Source organism: Triturus cristatus, chromosome 1_2 (assembly GCF_964204655.1).
Source record: "Triturus cristatus chromosome 1_2, aTriCri1.1, whole genome shotgun sequence".
NCBI classification, from domain to species: Eukaryota; Metazoa; Chordata; class Amphibia; order Caudata; family Salamandridae; genus Triturus; species Triturus cristatus.
In genome coordinates, this window is record NC_140580.1 from 1,008,818,230 (window position 1) to 1,008,841,565 (window position 23,336).

The 23,336-nt window shown below is 44.3% G+C and overlaps 1 protein-coding gene across 1 annotated transcript in view; it reads left to right on the plus strand.

Annotated features, from left to right (window-relative positions):
* Window positions 1–23,336, plus strand: part of CACNA1B (calcium voltage-gated channel subunit alpha1 B) — a 1,044,174-nt gene that overhangs the window by 1,017,215 nt on the left and 3,623 nt on the right. Inside the window, exons 46-47 of the mRNA XM_085611669.1 lie at window positions 2,334–2,550; window positions 13,528–13,757. Coding sequence (XP_085467795.1) covers window positions 2,334–2,550; window positions 13,528–13,757 — 447 coding nt within the window. The remainder of the gene's footprint in view (window positions 1–2,333; window positions 2,551–13,527; window positions 13,758–23,336) is intronic.

Genomic DNA, 23,336 nt, shown 5'->3' on the forward strand with positions numbered 1-23,336 from the left:
TCTGGAGCGCAGTCAGTGCCTGCATTGTAAACACAGGAAGCTCTCCATTCACCAGGTTGGCTGTAGTACAAATGCATGCTGTGGGGCGCAGGCTGTGCGTTGAGTGCTGATTGGTGCATACGCTGCACTGCGGGCGTTGTCTGCTTCGCCGTATGAAGTGTACCCTCTGTGAGGTTGCCCTGACTACACACACCCGTGCCCCCTCTGCTTCCTGTGATGCTGCTGCTTCCATAGTTATCATTCTGTATACTGTTGTGTGACCTGTGTTTCATCTTGTGAGCCGGGGGCCGGACGTGCCTTATAGACTGGTTAAGCAGGTATATAGATTGCTCACGTTATGGAGAGTAATCCACCAGAAATGCTTATGCGTACCCCGACTGCCCCTGAGTGTATTCAGGAATGTGGTCTCCGTGGGCACTTGTTCATCCCCCCCACCCTCCCTCCCATTTCTCTCCGTAAAATGAATCCCTTTCACATCTCTCTTATTTGCATTTCTCTGATGTCACTCCTTTCCTTTCCACCTCTTTTTATGTCTCTTTGGTGTCTCTAGTCCTCCTTTTCCGGGTCACCGGGTATTCACCTACGTCTCTTTGACTTCCTTCCCCACGTCACTGCTTTAAACACCTCCCCGTCTCTCTGCATATACTCTACTCATTCCCCTTTCTCTTCCATCCTCCCCCCCCTTTCTTCCCCATGCTTTAAACTCTCTCCTGTTCTTTTCCTCACAGCCTTTCTCCCTGTTACTTACACCAGCCCTCCCCTTTCTTCTTTGCCACCACCCTCTACCACTTTACGCCATTACTAGTCTGAATAAGTGCATCTCTTTGCGCTTGCCTGGCCCGGTCTCTCATTCTTTGTCTATTCTGGTCTATTCGTTTTCACCACCTTATTCGTGTCCCCTCCCCACCTCACCCCCAATTGTTCGGTTCGTCATTGCCTATGAAAATTTTGTATTTCTCTTTCTCAGGTGTTATCCTGTTTGGCCGTCTATTATCATCTTTCTTTAGTCATCTGTCTCTTCCTTTCATTCTTTCTGTCTCTCTTGCTTTCCCTCTCTCTTTTGCCGTCCTTTTTTTTGCATTATATCTCATCCTGTTCTCTAACTACTTTCATGGTTTTTCCCCCGCCACTCTTTTTTTTTCTTTGAATCTCCTTCTCTTTTCCTCTGACTCCGTCTTTCAGTTTGTCTCCCTCTTCCGCGCCAGCCCCCACCCTCCGTCCATCGTTTCACTGGTTCTCACGCTCACGCAGTCTCCCTCTTTCTTCTTCCTCTCGAGCACACCTGCTGTAGATCGAGAAAAGCCCTAGAGCTCCACTAGGTGGCAGCAGAGTGCCGCTGCAGGCACGTGCAGACAGCACGAGGCCTGTAACCTGCAGCCCCGGAGTGAGGGTGCGGATGGATGGTAAACTGCCCCTTTCCCAAGGAAGCAGGAAGACGTGCAGCGGCTACACAATCTGCCACTGCCGATGGCAAGGCGTGCTCCTAACTGTAGGGGTGGATTAAGGAACGGCAGATAGCGACTGATGGCACTGCAGTATGCCAAGCCACCGACACACAGAGGTGGCCTCATCGGTGGCGTTACCAGACGACCCTGATTTGCCCAGACAACCCTTGTTTTTCAAGTCCCGACACTTTTTGCTAAAACAGAGATATGTCCCGGTTTGGGAAGGAGTCAGGTGAGCGTGCACAGTAATCAGTGTGGTGCAGGCTCACCTTTCCTCCGACTTTCAGGAACAGAAGTTTAGCAGTTTGAAGAGCTGTTTGTTCTCAAAACTAAAGAATTTCAGTTGCTTAAAAAGATGCCTTGCCTCATTTATGCAGAACAGCAGGATTTAATGGGAGGTGAATAGATGTCACATCACCCCAAGCCAGTATCATTGGCACAGCCTGCACCAGGGTCTCACCACAAGAGGGAGAAATATTCAACAACAAAACAATTATATATATATATGTATATGTATATATATATATATATATATGTATATGTATATATGTATATGTATATATATATGTGTGTGTGTAGTCCTACTCTGACTATAATCCGGCCCAGGCCAAAACATAGTTCTGTTTCCATCTCTATGGCTGTGTCCCAGTTTTTCATTCTGAAAATCTGGTCACCCCACTCACTGGGGAACTGCAAGGCAAGGTAGGTTAGGCAGCTGCTCGGGCGCCACTAGCAGGTCGTTTCAGAGTGCCCTCTAACGGCCACCAAGGTTGCTTAGTGCCTCCGTGCAACGTTTGCGTTGACATCGTACGATAATAACCCCCACCACGCACTATCTCTGGGGTGCACCAGATTCAGCTCCTCTAATTCTTTTCTCTGTGTCCGCAGCCCATCCCGGATGGCAGCCCTATGAAGCGCTCCGTGTCCACCCTGACGCCGCCCCCGCCTCAGCATCGGCAGCAGAGGACCCCCCTCTACGAGTACTCCTTGGAGAGGGTGCCACCTGACCGGACGCACCACCACCACCACCGCTGCCACCGCCGGAAAGAGAAGAAGCAGAAGTCGCTGGAGCGGTCGTCCACGCAGCTGGCTGCAGACGACCCAGGTACCCCTCCGCACCATGCCTCTGTGCCCCCGCCATAGTCTAGTCAAATTAGTTAAAAAAATGGGCTATCCTAGAACTAATTGCAATACAATTTCTGTGAGTGGATTGTTATTGAAATGTTTCCGTAGATAACAATGGTGAAAAGTCTACCACTGTATCATGACACGTTAATCCAATATGGCGGATTTTTCAAAATGGCTGCCCATTATTTGAGATATATGGTATAACTGTTTATATGCCCATGCATGGTATCATTTTATATGTTTTTAGGGACGGAAAAGTCAAAAATAACATCAAAAATTGTTTCTGATGACTATAACATCAAATTGGGATTAATACAATAAACAACGATAATTATTTGTTAATATCCAAATGGTTTGGAGGTGGTATCACATCCTAATACGGCATGAGCAAATAAGATGTGAGAGCAGACGTCATTACCTAAAGCTTTTGCTAATTTCCTAATATCATACACAGTTATGTTTTTGGAAGATTTCTTAGGTTCTGGGCAAAGGAAAATATCAAATTGGTTTTCTTGAAAATGATGAAGGAGTAATATGAGAAGATCGGTGTCCTCGCCGACAATGGCTGTAGGATGAGTTTTGGCCGACTCAATAGCCTCCAAAACGACCATGAAGTCTGCATCACTATGAGCTTGCTTTGTTTTCCACCCAGCTTCTTGTAACTTTTGCGATAATTGATCAATGAAGGCTTGTTTATTTTCATTATTACTCAGAAATAATTGTTTCTGGATGGCGATGGAGGTAGAAGTTATGAAATTTACTTTAGGTCCTGTTTCTTTTTAGATGGGCTTCTGATTTTGTAGAAAACCTATCTCCATATCCGTCGAATACTATTATTGCCTGGCCAAACTTTGTTAGCACATATCTCTCATAGGCACAAAGCAGCTCATGGAATGTCTGATTAGGACTCCAAGGAAGGCGATGTAGTAACCACCCACCATCAATGACGAACTGCATATTTTCGGGCATGTTAGCAACGGCTGGTACTTGCTCTTTAATATAATTGGCAAGCTGCGACTTCCCAGATTCCCTCATAAGTCCATGCTTATTGAATAAACTACCTGGGTATGAGCAAAGCTCATAATGAAACACCTCCCTCAAATCCACACCACTAGTCTGAGCACAAAGCAACAAGCGCCCAAACAATAGTTCAGGATCCATAACAAAGGTTTCTTCTTTCAATTTAACAGATTGAACTGATTTCATTACCTTCACCTGGTTGCTTTTTCTGAAAGAGAACTCAGAGACTCTTTTGTCCGTCATCTCATTAAGAATTCTATTTCCAGTTTCTTCTGCAAGTTCAGGATTAACATAACTGCCATAAGTAACACCCGTGACAATGTTACGCAGGTTGCTGTCTCGCTCAAAAACATTGAGCTGTTCTACATATACCAGTACTTCTGTGTATCTCCTTTATCGCGTTCAATTCTTGATCTGGTCATAGTTGCTCACTTTCTGCATGCTTCACTGAAGCAAAGTCCTGCATGCATTCATTCAAATGGGTGCAAATGGGGCGTGACAATACCCCGACAAGCTGCTGCTGTTCTGTCATACCTTTTCCATGGGTCATTCCGCCGAATCCTTTTATATTCTTCATTAGAACTTGTTCAATTACCAAATCAGTGGAAAGGCCACCCCAAAACCTATCACTTCTTCGGACAACATGCAGACCATTTGTAAATGCCGTGTATACATCAGGAGCTTCAAATTCAAGCTCAACCATTCTCTCATAATACAATCGTGCAGAACTGGCATAAAAATTATGGCCACAGGCTGCAAAAAAAGTTAGCATCTCCTTTTCCATTGCAAGATGTAGATGCCAATTTCCTGTTCTTTCAGCTTTTAAGAATTGTTTCAGGATGTTGACCATTTGCAAATATTGCAACCAAAGTCGAGGAGTCCTGTAAAATTTAAGTTCATCTTTGGCCTTCAGCAGTTTGGTTGCAATTTCGACAACAGCATTATGTGTAACATCCTCAACAGAAGGCTCCCCATTAAGAAGATTATTAAACAATGATCTAGCTGCCTGTAAATCGCCGTTATCATCTAGGGCTTGCATTGCTAAAATTGTGTTGAAAACTGATGAAACAATAAGATGACCACAAATCGCTCTTGCAATAGCTTTACCAGAAAGTATGTGCTTTACAGCATTTCCTGCATATATGATCTCAAGTATATCAACCAAGCCTGCTCCACTCATCAAAAAACCGATGCATCCAAGAAAACTCATGATTGTGTGCAGGCCTCCTAGTCTCAGAATGACCTTCTTCAAAGGACTATCCTGTGATTCATTGGCTGGTCAAGTGTTATAATAGGGGTCTGGCTGTATCTCTTGGCATGGTCAGAAACAAAAAACAGTGTTGAGAGAATACACGTCTCATTTGTTGGATCCATGTTAATCATTGGCAGAAAGATGACAGATGATACACCGGGATGATTACCTTTATGTAGTAGTTGGCATACTCCTTGCCATCCTGGAACACTGTTGCTGAGTAGATGTGAGATGTTCAATAAAATATCCAGGTTTGGAGATGGGCCACTGTACGCGATTTTCTTAATGGTATTATACTTTAAGAAACGCATCCCACTGGCCTGTGAATGATATGCTTTTATTGGGATTTGCCCCAACCTCCTCATTTCTTCAAATGAAACTTGACGTTTCTTAATGACCGTTGAAAATTTTCCAGTTGGAGTCACAGTGGCGATAATGCCCATCCCATGAAAAGTACCATGGCCATCTATTGTAATATTATTGTGATTAATATTATCAGCTGCATATTGAACACATTTCTGAGGACTTTCAGAAGGTTCCACAAGGACAGGTATAGTATTTCCTCTTTCTGCTGCAGCTGAATGTTCACAACGAAGAACTTCTGAATAGGAGCTGCAGAATCCCACATGATTTACTGCTTCAAATACAAATCTCGAGCTTGTGTTGTCATGTAATTGAACTGCCAGCCCTAACTGCAACGGTGCAACTAAGACTCGTGGGCGCACAGCTTGCATAATTGCCTGCCCTATAAAAGCTACTTTTCTCTCTCTGTTGGTTTTATCAGTAACAAAAACTGATAATAAGAGCCTTAACGAATCAGGAATATAGCTCACATTATAGTCAACACTACTCATGTTTTCAATGGGTAGATATGTTTCTGGTTCTACAGGGATGTCTTTAATATCATTTCTTATTATTTCAGCAGCTGCCATAAGGAGATTGTTTCGATCCTCTTCAACATCTTTATGGCTATGGCTGTGATACTCTTGCAATACATGAGCAGCTGTACTTTTAAAAGTAACAACATCAGCAGTCCCTAAAACTGTTCCTATGAAGATTCTATCTTCAAAATGCTCTTTGAGTTATTGTTTTATATACTTCGAACTGTATGGTTCGCTATCTTCTGGCAGTAATTCTCGCATTTTATTAACAAGTTCTTTAACAGTAGTTTGTTCTTCATCATTTGCCTCCATGTATTTAATTACTTGAAGAAAAGTTTCCTGGCGAACTGAGTCCTCTGGTCGACCTGAAGGTATTGGAGGGTTATCAGTGAACTGCCCAGGAATGAATTTCCCAGTATAAAAATTGACGTAACACTGTTTGTGGTAGCATGCATCTACAGCATGTAAATCAGACACATTTTGGATACGTCTCTTAACTTTGTCTGCCCATTCATCATTGCGTTTGTTGCATTTTTGTAAAACTGATGATTTGAATTCAACTGTTCGTGCATTAAACCACGCATTTTTTTTCCTCTCCCATAAGTATAAACTTAACTCGGTACTACAGAAAAAAAAAAAATCTAAAGTCAAACGGGGTTTCACACTACCGTAGAACACGAGAAGTTGTGGGATCTGATTCTTTCTCCTGGAACTGAGTTTTCAAGTTACCAAAACACGCTCTACATTTCTTGTGAACTTTCTGCCCGACACAAACGTGAAACTTAGATATTTTTCTCTCCTTGCATGTTTTTTGAATTCCAGTCACTCCTCTTTCAGTGAGTACAGATACATCGTCATCTTCTTGAAACACCACATCACAAATGAAACACTTTTCTACGTCCATTTTCACTGTATCTCACAGCAACTTGCAAGAACCTGTAACACATAAATGAAACATTTTTGATTAACAAAAAAACAAACAATAACAACAAAGTTACAAAACAAAACACAAACAATAGCAAACTTTTTATTTCAAAAGTTAATTGTAATATTTATGTTCCTTCACACTTTGTCATATAAGTCAACGAAAAAATTATACAAACTTTGCCTATCTGACATATTCTGCGATTATTTGATATTATGGTCATCAGAAACAATTTGTGATGTTATTTTTGACTTTCCCGTCCCTAAAAACATATAAAATGATACCACACATGTGCATATAAACAGCTATACCCTATATCTCAAATAATGGGCAGCCATTTTGAAAAATCCGCCATATTGGATTAACGCGTCATGATAGAGTGGTAGATTTTTCACCATTGTTTTCTACGGAAAAATTTCAATAACAATCCACTTGCAGAAATTGTATTGCAATTAGTTCTAGGTTCCGCAACAAATTGACTAGTCTACCATGCGGCTCCGCCATTTATAACCCACACCCGCCTGTGTCCTGCCGCCCAGTTACCGCCACAAGTGGGTCTTCCAATCCAATGCGTTTAATTCATGGTCTGCAGGCCTAGGAGCCAGGTGGGGGCTCCAGTGACTGCCAGCCATGAATGATGAATTGGGGGACTGGGCTCAGGGAGCGGTTCCACAGGGAGGCGAGATGACGAGCATGGATGCCCTGCAGGATGTCTTTACTCACAAGCATGATGGTCTCTGGAAAAGGTCATAGGATGAAATAATTTTCCCTTACTCAAAAACAACAAATAAGCAATATATTTATTAATGTTGTGCAGACCAGCCAACCCTTGAACTTCGAACTCAAGGACCACGTCCAGGAAAAAACACAAGCATTTGCATGCAATAGGTCTCGCATTTTCAAAACCTTGACCTATTGGTATTGTAAATGACAATGCCTTTTATTATTGCAGGGTTTTTAAACAGATAAATAAAAGACATTGTCATCTACAATGCCAATAGCTCAAAATCTTGCAAATGCAAGACCTATTACATTGCAAAGGTTTTTTTTTGGGTAGGCATGGGTAGATTAAATGATTTACCCAGAATCACAGGATGTTGCGCTGATGCAGAGACTGGAACCTGATTCCCCAAATCCAGAGTCGGCAGCACTGGCAGTTAGCCTACATCTCTCTTTGCTTGTCCTCTTCGGTGTTAATCTGCTCGCACTTTTGCTTCGACGATAATCGCTCATTGTTTGTCCTTCATCAGGGGATAATAGCTCTTTTCGGGAATCGAATCTGCACAGTCTGGTAATTCAAACTGTAACCAAAGCCCCAGGCGCAATTGTAGTTACGCATCTTGACACTAGGGATTGAGGTGTTAAAGCACAAAGACGTGTATAGTATGAGAGAAACTGGGCTTCTTACAACAGTTTGAAAAAGTGTGGAAAATAAATGTTTATCACATAAAATTTAGGGTCAAAATAGCAGCCACATATTTTAACGCTTCGCGTCGTCCTGCGCTGCTAATGCCTGCTAGTCACCTGTTCGGTATGAGTTAGTGACAGTTGAAACTGTAGGCAACTATTAGAGTTGTAAGTGTTTCTTTAAATCGTAACACGGCCGAAAGGGGGAGGAGAGAGAGCAATACTAAAACGAGGAATAAAGGAGAAATAAAAATGTAGAAAGAATGAAGGAGGAGTCAGAAAAAGGGGAAATTAGAGAGAAACAGGGGAAGCGAAAGCGGTAAGTTGGGCAAGAAGAATATGTGCACCAAAAGGAGGAAAGAGCATGAGAAAGGGAGAAGGAGGACAAGAGTAAGGAATATGGAGAAAATTAGGACGACATTGAAAGAATAAGAGAGAAAGAAAATATAGGAAGTGATAAAATGTGAGTAAAAGATACGGGGGTGAAATAGAATGAGAAAAAATAGGCTACGATTTCTGGTCAGCAATATAGACGGTGCTCAACAGAGAATGTTTGAAAGACAGGGTAAGATAATGAGAAGGAGCTCGGAAAATGGATCGCGATTTAAAAAGGAGGGAAAATAAAAACAAGAACAAAAAAAGTGTGCACACGAGTCCTAGTTAAAAAGAACAAAAGCAATAATTCCCAAATCACGGGCTACGCATAAATCAACTAAAATTTACCTTGTCTAATGCGTGGTGTGTGAATGTTGTGAGGGCTGGCAGGTAGGGGCTCTGGAAGAGGGACTCAGGTTCTGAGGCTCTTTAAATTTAAAGTGAAAGCGCTTGTTGTAGACGTCTGTGTAATGAAGGGAGCACACTTCCCATGCGCTCATGGGGGAGCTCAGGGAAGCAAAAGGGAGGAAGGGGTTAAGTGTGGGTGCATGGTGGGAGGGTGACTTGGTGAGGGAAACCGAGATAACCCCCTAAAAAAAGTATCGACGTTAACCGAGGAGGTGGCTTAACATCCAAAGCTGCCGACTTTGGAGCTGGGGAACAGGGTTCGAGCTTCAAAGTGGGCGGTAATTATTATCTCTTGCCGGGATCTATTCATTAAAAATAATTAAACAGCATTTCTGAGAAATGCAAGCAGCCACCATTGCTGAAGTTGCTTCTCTGAGAAATACAAGTGCAAAGTGTGTTAGGAAGCAGCTGCCATTGATGAAGTGGCTGAAGCTGGCGTACTGTGAGTGCGGTGTACATTAATAAAGTAAATAGTTCTTGGGACTGCTAATGAAAGCTCCTGAGTTAGGACACTAGTAAAAAGGCCAGTCTCATAGGAGGTAACAACAGAAGACAGGGTGGTACTCAGTAGGGACTAATGAGCCTATTAACAAATCCGAAGCCATCATTTACAAAAGACAATATCACAAGCCAATGAAAAATATGGGTGGAGAGTGGGCGGAGCTTCAAGAGCATATCCGAATACAGCATGCCTTGCAGAGCAGCGCATGCGCTGCCCAGGCTCGACCTAAAAACAGAGGTGGGCAATTAATGCAGGCATTGCGAATCGATGTTACTTCACCATAAGAAGGGTTGTCACAACCTTATTGCCACCTTCTTTACAATCGGAAGTGAGGTAAAAACATGGCCATGTTTATTATATATGCAAGTAAATGATTTACAGGACATATTTTTATATTTTAACCACATACAGGGATCTAAGAGGGTTATGGCCATGTTTTGTTATCAGTTGTGCCCTGAAGAGGCTCCTCACTAGTTGAGCACTACAAAAAATCTAGATATTATTCCAGAAGTAGACGTAACAATAACATGTTACTAATGTAAATCATGTGCATATTTTCCACTTCTAGAATGAGTCAAAATTAATATTTAAAACAAGGGGTACATTTGCTTGAGGCATTGAAAAAGGTTAGCTTTTCAACAATAAAAGTAAATGTTCTGCCTCGAACGTTACAATGATTGAGCACTAAAGGTATGAGAAAAATAGATGGCTTTGAAGACAGCCTAGCTCAGTCCTCTTATGCAATGCTGATCGCTCTCGCACACCCTGACTATGCTGTAAGCAAGCTCCTGGCAGTGCATGATCCTTGTGCACTTTCATCCAGTGAGCAATGAGAAAGGTTCTTGTCCAACCATTTGGCGCTTCTTATAAAATATTGGTGGGGCCCGGCTCCCACAATCCCTTATAACCTGCCACATATTCCTCCAGCCCCGTTTATTCCAACCCCCTGATTCCTCGCTCTGCTGCTCTCTGGGAGCCCAGTTACTGTTCCATGAATGTGCTCACACTCATGGCCCTGCCGGTGAACCACACTCCTGCACTCTAACTTCTCCCACGCCACTTCTAGTTCTAAAAAGTGGTGTATGAAATGTGCCACAACCTTTTTTTTTCCTTTTTGGCCCTTGATGCAAGCAAAGAAAATGGACCACCTGCTTCCCATCTGGATCGCAAAGGTCGGCAAATTAATGTGCAGTGGCCAGTGTCGCAAAATATATATATATATATATATATATATGCACCGGACCTTGGGAGTACCATGAACTCCTTGTTTTTGCTGTGTAATAAGTGGTTTCCACCACCACTTCCCGGTTGCACCCGCCGCGAGTTCGGCTGGCCCCAGGTGGAATACTGTGTTTTGGATTCAATTTGGGCTGCTGAACCGCCGCTTACGGACTCTGTTGACCTATTCAGGTTGTGGCTTATACAAAGCTAGAGTGCTTCACCATATGTGGGACACTCACAGAGTTTTCGTTCTAACAGCGGCAGACGAGGGGATGTTTTTATTGACGGCTTTTCCGCACTGATGACGGCAAGAGCCAGAAACACGTCTGCGGATGTTTTATAGCCGACACATACCCCGTGAGTGCACCGGACCTTGGGAGTACCATGAACTCCTTGTTTTTGCTATATATATATATATATATGTGTGTGTGTGTGTGTGTGTGTGTGTATATATATATTTACATATATATATACATACATACATGCATACATATATTTCAGATTTTTCTACCGCTCTTAATATTCCTCTCAAACCAGTAGAAATCAAACTGCACAGCAGGGTTAGAAATTCCAGATTTTTATTATGATATCACCCTCAGTGCATTTACACAGGGAATGGTATATATATATATATATATATATATATATATATATATATATATATATATATATATATATTTAAAAATATATATAATCACCAAGGTATGTATATGTCGCGTTAAGTATAGAAAATCTGTTCAAACTCACCTTGGGATGTTTCGCACTTTGATATCCTGGTCACGTTACTGTGACCCAAGGATATTCTGTCTTCGCTGTTCTCGACTCACACGGACTTTGCATGGTGCATGTGCAGAAACAAAACTTTGACGAAGTGTTTCTTTAGACAACCAGCTCCATAGGTACTAATGAGAGCCTGTCTTTGTTTTGATGTGTAAAGCTAATTTAGTACAGCCTCCCAGAGCACTGATTGTTGTCTCTGAGGAGTCCATGATGAACATCAATGTTTTGGAATCTGTAGCTAAAAGCTTAACTCTCAAGGGGTTGGTACCTAAAAGGGGAATGTTTTTAGTACAGGTGGCATGAACACATCATTATTTGACATCAGAAAACAGCAAACTCCAAGATCCCAAGCACTATGAAGCAGCTTTACTATATAACTGCACTTTAGCAGAACAATGGTAATCATTCCTTTATCTGACAGATTGGAACTAATTATGGGTGGATGCTAGCAGTCAGTGTGTAGATCTTCTCAACTGGGAAACTGATCCGGAAGTAACTGATGATGTGGTCACTGTGCAAGGTGAACCGGACACAGACCTGCCCATGTCTGTGAATAGTCAGAATGCATGGTCCCGGGCCACCAGAGACACTGTAGATCATTTTACTCAGATCCGTTACTGGCCAAATGCTCTTTTCTGTTCTTGCACAATCACGTCTTACACAGAACGATGCAGATATAAAAACACATTGCCCAGGGTGCATTTGATCTCTTATGCACAGCTCAGCTTGGTCATCTACCACTTGATTTTTTATTATTGCAAATCATGTCCAAAATGTTAACTGCCAACATATTGTCAATTACATAAATAGTGTTAAATCTAGATTTACTGTTTCTAATTCTATGCCTGTGTAGAATTAGAAAATATATTGTGTCGAGATATAAAGGTGAATTAAGAAGTGTACATCTGTGCTTACCAGTATATGATGATATGTGGGTAGTCAATAATCTGGACATGATATTATTGCATTTTGATTACAAAACTCGATGCTTTGACCCATATCCCACTGCTGAAACATCCACTTCAAAGATCTTGTTCACCTCTCCCAGGCATCTCACACCAAAGAACCAGAAAGAGGAGACATGTTACATTTGAAAGGAGGGAGAAGTGTGTGTTCAAGCCTGGCAGCATGGATCATAGCAATGTGGGCGCGGGAGTCCCTACAGCATGCATGGCTTGAGTAGACCACACAAAAGAACTCAGAAGGCCTTTCTCCTGGTTTTAATGGTTACAAGAAGGAAAGCTTCTATATGTGGTGCCTTTGTTGGCTTTCCCCTACTTGAGGTTTCTAACATTTGGCCCTCGGTGTAGCATATTTGTTTTGTATTTATCAGAGCATAAGAGAAAGAAACAACTTTAGAAAAGCCAACCATTCCGGATTACTTGAGGGAGCAAGCAGGCTCAGTGAAGGAAAACTCGCCGCTGACATCTTTTGTGGATGATGTCAATGACTCCACGAGTGATGCTTGGTCTTCTTTGGTACCAGAAAGCTGCAATGATTATGGGGTCCTCTAGAATGTGTGAACATGCTAGATGTAGCTTCCCACCTGGAGAAATACTCCTTTAACCTGACCCTCCTTTTAGCAAAAAATATTTTTAAAATGTTGTATTTGTCTCCTAGTAAGACATACATCGTTGTGACAGTGATAGGGAGGTTCTACTTCCATACACACATTTGCGCATTAAGCACTGTGAGCCCATCAGCCACGCTGGTGAATAGGTTCTCGTGCACGACTTGCCCCGGCCAAGAATCCAGCCTCAGCATTGCCAGAAACAGGCAAATAACTGTGTGGCAGTTGTGTCCTAATGTCATTCCAGCGGGTGCTCTTGCAGGATTCCCTCTTGTAGCCTCAGATGCTTGTTGGGAAACAATGAGAGCATGGCTGACTGATTTGTCTGCTTGTAAAACACACTGATGTACCTAAGGATGTCCTCATGCCGTATGATCAGTTGAGCAGGACAGAAATACAAAGCAAACAACAGGTCTTCAGTTTGCTTCCTATTGGAAAAGTAACCAGAAATGTCCTAATGGTAACAGTGTCATTTGTTATAGCACCTTCATTCTAAGAACAAATGTACCTGGGACTGGTTGCTTTGTTATTGCCTCCAGGTCCTAGAAACAGCATTTATGAGTTGTCAAGTAAATTCTCATTTCCATTTGTTCTTGCTCTTTACCCACTCTAGGCCATGCTAATGAACTAATGCCAATGGTTTACCCCGGAGAAACGTCCTCCAGGGAGAGAAAGCACGAACGTGGCCGGTCCCAAGAGCGGAAGCATCACTCGTCCTCCGAAAAGCAGCGGTTCTATTCTTGCGATCGCTATGGGAGCCGGGACCATTCGCAGCCAAAGTCAGGAGACCACAGCCGGGCCACCTCGCCCAACGGAGGGCAGGAGCATGGTCACAACAGACAGGTGAGTGACTAGGTTATGTGCATTGCAATAACAGGTCTTGCAACTAATATGAGAGGGAAGATGAGTACGTGCCTGGAAACACGCTTGTGACTAAAGGGGTTGTATGATGGAACCACGCATGCCTTTACAATGTGGGCAATACAACGAGCGCGTTGTTAACACACGTTCATTCAGAACGCAAGTAGTTACAACGACTTGCCTTTAGGGAAGTGTTGGACTTTTGAATAGTATAATATACTATTCCAACTCCCGTGTGTGTAACAGTAGGGAAGGTGTTGGACTTAAAATCCAACACCAATCCAACAACACATTCCCTAAAGCAAGTTGTTGTAACGACTTGCGTGCTAAAGGGACGCGTGATACTGACGCTTGCGATAGTGCCCGGATTGTAAAGGCACTGCGTGATAAAGGATGTTTCCCGACTAAAGAATATGGCTGAGAAGTGACAGCTTTACAGGTCCACAGAAGAGTAGGGAACTCACACAGATTCAGGACAGGAGCGGAGCAACCGCTGACGCGTTATGATGCAGAACGCCACACCTAGGTGCAGGCAAAGAGCCACAACATACATGAGCAAGGGCAGTCGGTCCAGATAACGGATGTGACAGGCATGCTTGTGGATGAAGGCAAGATCCCCTCTTTCGGATCTATATGAGTGGCATGATGAGCCTGGAACAGAACAGCAACTTAGTGAGGAGGGGATAAGAGGTCACCAACAAGGAAGGTATAGAAGACATTTGAATAAAGGCTAGGGTTGTGCCCCATAGCATACACAGGAGGATGGTGGAAAACAGCAGCATCAGACTGATGAGGGGAGGAATGCAGGAGCAAGGGAAAAGGAGATAAGAGGTACCAACGAGTGGCGAGGAAACAGGCGACATGCAGCCAAGAAAACACAAATGCTTCTAGCCGAGAGATCACAGGCTGCTGAGCGGAGGAGGGCCAGAGCAGAGCCTCAGTGCATGGGAACGCAGAAGCCACAGAGAAGGAATGAATGGAGGCAGGTCAAATGCTTGAGCACACAAAAAAGATGGGAGATGAGGATGAGGCTAGGTGGGAAGAACAGGTGAGGACGCATGGGTAAAGTTAAAGTTAAGAGGGAGTAGCTGGAGGTGTTTTCTATTGAAAGGTTCCAAGGACATCAAATGGATGAGAGCGAAGCGCTACTTCTCTGCGATGTCACTTGGAACCCTGAGGTGAAAAACTCCACGTTAAATTTTTAAAAGGTATTTTATCTTTTTTATCACAATCTATGAAAACAAAATGAAGTCAAGATACGCTGTATGAAAACTCCACATTATTGACAACTGCCCTGATCCTGGGCTCCATTAATAACATGCACCAATGAGCTGGGAAAGGAGCCGTGGATAGCCATACATCATATGGCCTCACCCCTCAGCCCTCCTCCCGCTAACTGCATTTAAAAAATAATATATACCTGGGGTCCTAGCACCCGCCCCTTCCACCTTCACTTATCCCTTCACTCTCACTTGCCTTGATATTTTAAAAATCTGTGCGTCCTTCGATCTTCCCCACTACTCTTGCCAATACTTACCTGCCCATCAACTCATTAAAAAAACACCCGGTGCCCTGACAGCCTCCCTCACCACTGGTAACTATCCCTCACCGCTTCCCAGTATTGCAATAAAATGGACTACCTGGCATCCTGCCACCCTCCCCCACCTCACCTTGACCCCCCCCCCCCCCTCCCCCACGAAGGCTGCACTCTCCACTTTCAGAGCGGGAGTGGGCAGTCCTGCCGGTGAAAACATACAGAAGTCGGCAGAACGAGTGTCACTCCCGAGGGTCTCGGGTACCCGAGGGAGGCTGGAGAGAGGCCTGAGGGTCCCTCACCTTGCCTCTGCTTCCCTTGTCTCCAGACCCAGACAAAGCGGGGCAAGGCATAGAAGCGGGCACCCCCATGGGGGACATCGGAGCAGTGGGAAAAGCCTTTCCTTTTCACTGCTGTGACGTAAAAGCAGGGAATAACTAGATTACCAGAGCACGCCATCCATTCAGTGGAGTGGAGTGGGGTAGCAGTGCTGCACAAGATTTAGAACATGGAGGTGAAGGGATGTCACCTAGTGCCAGCTTCATTGGCACAACAGATAATAAAATCCAGACAAGATGGCGGCATATCGACTAAGAGCGTACAGCAGGAACAGTTGAGGGCAATGCATTTCAGGAAATAGCTTTTCCATAGGTGTTGGTTCACTCTGAAGCTCCAACTGGGTTGTCCTATTCATTGGGTTGGCAAGTCCATCATTAATGGAACAGAGGAGGAGGGCAGCAGTATGTGTACCAAAGGCTAGAAGGGGCCAGCAGAGCCGCAGCTGATGGCGGTGAGATGAGGGCCACAGCCTGTGAGAGAGGATGTGGGGGTTGGAGCAGGGCAGCCACAGCGGACAGGTGAGGGGTTGGAGGAAGGAGCCTGGTGGCCACAATGTAAACTGGTGGGGATGTTTAAGGTGGGCTAGAGTTGAAGCAGCCAGGTTAGATTATGAAGCCCCTGCAGGATGAAACACATGAATGAAGGAATGAAGGCAGGAAAGGGATTGCTCAATACTACAAAAGGGATGGGATTGGGCAGGAGCAGGCAAAACAGATGAGGTCACAGAGGCAGAAGCAACCAAAGCAGGTGAGGTCACAGAGGCAGAAGCAACTAAAACAGGTGCAGAAGCAACTAAAACAGGTGAGGTCCCAGAGGCAGAAGCAGCCAAAGCAGGTGAGGTCACAGAGGCAGAAGCAACCAAAGCAGGTGAGGTCACAGAGGCAGAAGCAACTAAAACAGGTGCAGAAGCAACTAAAACAGGTGAGGTCACAGAGGCAGAAGCAGCCAAAGCAGGTGAGGACACAGAGGCAGAAGCAGCCAAAGCAGGTGAGGTCACAGAGGCAGAAGCAACTAAAACAGGTGAGGTCACAGAGGCAGAAGCAGCCAAAGCAGGTGAGGACACAGAGGCAGAAGCAGCCAAAGCAGGTGAGGTCACAGAGGCAGAAGCAACTAAAACAGGTGAGGTCACAGAGGCAGAAGCAACTAAAACAGGTGAGGTCATATGGGCAGGAGCAACCAAAGCAGGTGAGGTCACAGAGGCAGAAGCAACCAAAGCAGGTGAGGACACAGAGGCAGAAGCAACCAAAGCAGGTGAGGTCACAGGGGCAGAAGCAACTAAAACAGGTGCAGAAGCAACTAAAACAGGTGAGGTCACAGAGGCAGAAGCAGCCAAAGCAGGGAAGGTCACAGGGGCAGAAGCAACCAAAGCAGGTGAGGTCACAGAGGCAGAAGCAACCAAAGCAGGGAAGGTCACAGGGGCAGAAGCAACCAAAGCAGGTGAGGTCACAGGGGCAGAAGCAACCAAAGCAGGGAAGGTCACAGGGGCAGAAGCAACCAAAGCAGGGAAGGTCACAGGGGCAGAAGCAACCAAAGCAGGTGAGGTCACAGATGCAGAAGCAACCAAAGCAGGTGAGGTCACAGAGGCAGAAGCAACCAAAGCAGGGAAGGTCACAGAGGCAGAAGCAACCAAAGCAGGGAAGGTCACAGGGGCAGAAGCAACCAAAGCAGGTGAGGTCACAGAGGCAGAAGCAACCAAAGCAGGTGAGGTCACAGAGGCAGAAGCAACCAAAGCAGGGAAGGTCACAGGGGCAGAAGCAACCAAAGCAGGTGAGGTCACAGGGGCAGAAGCAACCAAAGCAGGTGAGGTCACAGAGGCAGAAGCAACCAAAGCAGGGAAGGTCACAGGGGCAGAAGCAACCAAAGCAGGTGAGGTCACAGAGGCAGAAGCAACCAAAGCAGGTGAGGACACAGATGCAGAAGCAACCAAAGCAGGTGAGGTCACAGGGGCAGAAGCAACCAAAGCAGGTGAGGTCACAGATGCAGAAGCAACCAAAGCAGGGAAGGTCACAGGGGCAGAAGCAACCAAAGCAGGTGAGGTCACAGGGGCAGAAGCAACCAAAGCAGGTGAGGTCACAGATGCAGAAGCAACCAAAGCAGGTGAGGTCACAGAGGCAGAAGCAACCAAAGCAGGGAAGGTCACAGGGGCAGAAGCAACCAAAGCAGGTGAGGTCACAGGGGCAGAAGCAACCAAAGCAGGTGAGGTCACAGAGGCAGAAGCAACCAAAGCAGGGAAGGTCACAGGGGCAGAAGCAACCAAAGCAGGTGAGGTCACAGATGCAGAAGCAGCCAAAGCAGGTGAGGTCACAGAGGCAGAAGCAACCAAAGCAGGTGAGGACACAGAGGAAGAAGCAGCCAAAGCAGGTGAGGTCACAGAGGCAGAAGCAGCCAAAGCAGGTGAGGACACAGAGGCAGAAGCAACCAAAGCAGGTGAGGTCACAGATGCAGAAGCAGCCAAAGCAGGTGAGGTCACAGAGGCAGAAGCAGCCAAAGCAGGTGAGGTCACAGAGGCAGAAGCAACCAAAGCAGGTGAGGACACAGAGGCAGAAGCAGCCAAAGCAGGTGAGGACACAGAGGCAGAAGCAGCCAAAGCAGGTGAGGTCACAGAGGCAGAAGCAGCCAAAGCAGGTAAGGTCACAGGGGCAGAAGCAACCAAAACAGGTAAGGTCACAGAGGCAGAAGGAACCAAAACAGGTGAGGACACAGAGGCAGGAGCAACTAAAACAGGTGAGGTCACAGAGACAGAAGCAGCCAAAACAGTTGAGTTTATTGAGGCAACAGGTGAGATTACAGAGGCAGAAGTACTTTAAAAAGGTGAGGTTATGGGGGCAACGGGTGAGATTACGGAGGCACAAGCAGATAAAACAGGTGAAGTTACAGAAGTAGCCAAAACAGGCAAGTGAAGGCAGAAGCAGGCAAAACAGGTGAGGTAATTAAAGCAGAAGCAGGCAAAACAGGTGAGGTCATGGAGGCAGAAGCAAGCAAAACAGGTGAGGTCATGGAGGCAGAAGCAGGCAAAGCATGTGAGGTAACAGAGGCGGAAACAGCCAAAACAGCTGAGGTTACAGAGAAATAATCCAAACAGCTGAGGTTACAGAGGCAGGTGCGCGAAAACAGATGAGGTCATAGAGGTAAGAGCAGGCAAAACCGGTGAGGAAATAGAGGCAGGAGTAGCTGAAACGTGTGATGTTACTATGGCAGAGGCACCTAAAATAAACGAGGTTGTGAAAGCAGCATCTATCTAAAAACTAACATGAGAGGATACACCAGAGATAGGGCAGAGCAACTAGAGATGCAGGAGGGGTGAGGACAAAGACAGGTTTACAGACAGGAAGAGGCAGTAGGGACAGGCAAAGGCCGTGTTGTATAACAGACCAAATAAGAGGGTAGCAACACGGCTGCAATAACCAAGTGTGAGATTGTGGGCAGGAACAGGCATCCAAAAGACAGCTGAGTGCCGCATTCCAACGTACACATGTGTGCTCAGTGTAGGTGTCATGTGATATGAAAATATTGATTTTGCTAAGTGCTTTGGTCTAGTGTAATTTGTTATCATTGATATTAAATACCTTGGTATAATACTATAGAATGCGATAAATTGTTTATGTAATATCATGTAATATAACATGATGCTTTGTGATTTGTGGCAACATCCTTTCCTAAATGGTAAAATTGTGAGATATACAGATGCTGTATGATGTAGCGTGATACATGAGGATATCAATAGTGGTACGCCATGGTCATATGTGCATCATTCGGTACACTGTTTTGATACCTTGTCCTGTAAATGTCATTGGTTATATAATGATAAAACATATGATACTGTGTATAGTTTAAGCCTCTGAGTTATACCAGAAACATGTGCTACACATTGATATCCTGAGCATTGTTTTGCGTCCTGTGAGATACTGTGATATCGTCTAACATGTAGTTGAATTTCTACTATGCAGTGATATCACTTCCTGGAGGTGACACGCGGCAGTAAACAAAAATTGTGATATTTGTGAATGTGCAATGCTGCAGAGCCTGCGGGTGTCTTCATGTACATTACCTTCTTCTATTCAGTTATTTAGCAATATGCATTAGCAAAGGAACCACAGTTACACTACTAATAATGTAAATAAAACTAACCAAAACAGGCTCCGGTCTGCAATTCTAATCCTCAAACCCTCTTGGAATCCATCAGCCCTGTGAGGACAAACAAAATGGTGGAAGACAGGACCCCAGGCTACCTTAACAACAACAAAGCACAATGTGTAGAAGTGAGTGTGCCATGAAATAACCATGTCCCTGTCGTGGTGTTGTAACTTAAAATCCGATTTCACGCTGTGACTTTAAATCTGATTGCACGCGTCTGCGGGGGAAAAAAAACGGTGACCTAGGATGCACACACCATTAGAGTTCAGTTAAACCCCAAAGCTGCAAATTGACCTCATGTTCAGTGGTTTTCACTCAAAAGACCCACTGTGGTCTGAGAGTATCTCAGTCCCATCCAGTGAACCTCTGCACAGAAGGTGAGAATTCCTGGACTTCTATACCTTGGAAGGGGTTGTGTGCACCATTGTCGCCTGTCAGAGCGGGCATGATGTAGGACTTTGAAACCAAAGGTCTGACATTGCCTGCATCTGCTGCGAAAGGTGTAAATCCTGGAGGTTGCTGTAGTCCTAATACAAGTGGCGGAGTCTCTTCCTAGGCTCTCCCAGCTTTTGTAGGCAGTACGGAGACAAAGCCTTCAACCCCTCCATACTATATCTGGGAACAGCCCTTTCTCAGAGGGAACAAGCCTCACCAGTGAGAGAACATTCCTCCGCTCAACCCAATGTCCCACCTGCTCAGCAGCCACCTGTTGAGCTAGAGCTCAGAAGCAAGGTGCAAAACATTTGAAGTAAAGAGGTAGATGAGGCCAGGAGGTGAACTGCAAGTTGACAGTACGGCCGCCACTTGCATCGGCTCGCTAGATAGAGCTGTGGCCATGGAAATTCCAAGTTTGAGGATCCTAATTCTAAAGTGGGAGGAGGGAGAAGCTTGGCAGCTCTGGGATGGACAGCCTGGCCCTCATTGGGTGCGGACGAGGCATATACGTAGTCATACATAATGGAAAATCTCATTGAATAAGTTAAAACCAGAGGCTGGCAGCGCCTGCTGCAACATGATTTCACCAGGCGAGGCCAGTTCAGATTAATCTGATGGGATATTTGTTTACTGTGTTTCCAAGGAGTTCGAATAGGAGGGCCCATTAGATATAATATGAGTAGCAAAGTTGTGACTGTCCTTCTACACAGAAGACTTGTGAACAAGTTGCGCCTTTGGCTCTGTAGTGTAATATATCCCTACAACAGCATTACTGCTGCAGCCGACAGACTGGAGTTTGGGGTCCTGGGCAAGTAGCATTACTTAGCTCTGTTAACGTAATAGTACCTGTTACATTTAGGACAGGTAGATGCCCCTGTTGGCATATAGCTTTGATTAATATCGTGTTTTTTTTAATGTTATTGGGCTGTGTGGCCACGTTTGTAAACTGAGTTAGGCACTGGCTGCAGATGACAGTGTGTGATGGTGACAGTGAATTCCCTATGAGGGCAAGAGGGTGACCCGTGTTCGCTTTTAGAACATAGTGCCAGGAAATACAGTTCTCAAAATACTTTTTTTTCACAGAATAATACGGCAGAATGTAACTAGAATAGAATACTAAGGAAAACTAATCCAAAATATGAAGGAATAATGCCCATCCCACATAATGTACAGAACCACGGCTCTAAAAATCAATATCATGTCTAACATGGTACGGGAATATTGCCCTACCATAAAAAATAAGGAGCAGTGCTCCAAAATGTAAATGCATAGTGTCTGAGAATACTATAGAAAGCATGAAAAGAATGGTGTCCCCAATGGAAAGAAGAAGCACCCCAGAAAACAAAGAAATACATTCTTTGAATAAATCGAATATTCAAGAATAATAAATAAAAAACGAAGGAATTACGAACCGGAATATAAGTGAGTAACACTTAAAAATACATCAAATATACCCCAGCATAAAAAAAGAATTGAACACCATGACCAGACTACAAAAGGATAGGGCCCAAGCATAAAAAAGAGCAGTGCCCTAGACCATATTGGAAAAATGTCCCAGACTATAAAGCAAATATGCCACAGAAAGTAAATGAAAAGTACCCCAATATAAAGGAACTATGACCTCAAATGTAAGTGAATAAAATCCTACAATAAAAATAAATGTTCCACTGGATTATAAAAGAATAGTTTCCCAGGCTGTAGGGGCATAGTGCCCAGAATATAAAAGAATATTGCCACAGACTAAAGGGAATAGTGTTCGAAGATTTAAAAAACAAATGTATATATATATAATGTCCCAAAATATGAAGGAGTAAATCCCATAAGTATAAGTGAATAACACCGAAGACTAAAAGCAAATAATTTTCCAGAATATAATGCAAAATTGCATCAGAATACGAAAGAATAATGTCCCAAAAGAGAGTATGGAATGATCCCCCGAATAGAGGTGAATAACACTCTAGAATAAAAACCAATACTGCTCAGGAACTGAAGAGAATAGTTTCCCTGAAAATAAAGGAATAGCGTCCCAAACTATAAGCGAAAAGTAGTCTAGACAGTAACAGAATCGTGCCCAGAATATTAAAGTGAATGACACCCTTGAATAAAAACAAGTAATGTCCGAGAATGCAACGGAATATTGCTCCTGATAATTAAAAACAGTACTCCAGCATATGAGACAACAATGGCCCGAAGCAGGAAACAACAATGATCGTAAATATAAGTAAATAAAACTGTAGAATAAAAACAATATCTCAGCACTTAAAGGAATATTGACTCAAAATATTAATTATTAATGACCCGAATATGAGTCAATGTAGCAGAACATAAAAGAATAGTGCCCCAGACTAAAAAGCAATAGAACCCTGCAACATTTAAAATAATGACCAAAAATACAAGAGAAAATTACCCCAGAATATTGTGCCAGAGAGGGATGACCCCCCCCTCCCTACTCCTTATGATAATGATGCTTCAAAAATCCAGTGCCAGAGAAGTCATTCGGTACAGTCAGGTGCCACTGAATAATACCCTACACTAGTGTACCAAATAGCTTATAGCATATGGCGCAAGAAAACAATGCAAAAAAGTGATGGATAGAGCTCTTGAATTATCACAGCCACTGGTAATTACCCGGGCCGCATCCCAGTTCATCATTATTTTGCACACCATGCCACCTAAGTTTGGACCCAGCTTTATGCAAATCATTCTTGACCCTGCTTCATTAGGAACAGTCAAGACTGAACTACCAGGCCAGGTCCTCCCCGAACCGGGGGACAAACAATCTATTACCAGATTCTCCCTTTTTAGGGCTCATCAGTTGGGTATAGCTTGTTTCCATAGTGTGCACAAGACCCACGTCTGAGCATACCCATTCCACCTAGGGCATCGCACTGAAGTAGACAACAGGGTGATGATTGCAATGCCTGAATTATCACAGCCACTGTTAATTACTGAGGCCCCTATCCCAGTCCATCGTTATTTCGCACACCATGCCACCTCAGTTTGGACCCAGCCTTATGCAAATCATTCTTGACCATGCTTCATTAGGTTCAGTTGAGTCCGAACCCCCAGGACAGGTCCTCCCTGAACCGGGGATCAAACAACCCATGACCAAATTCGTC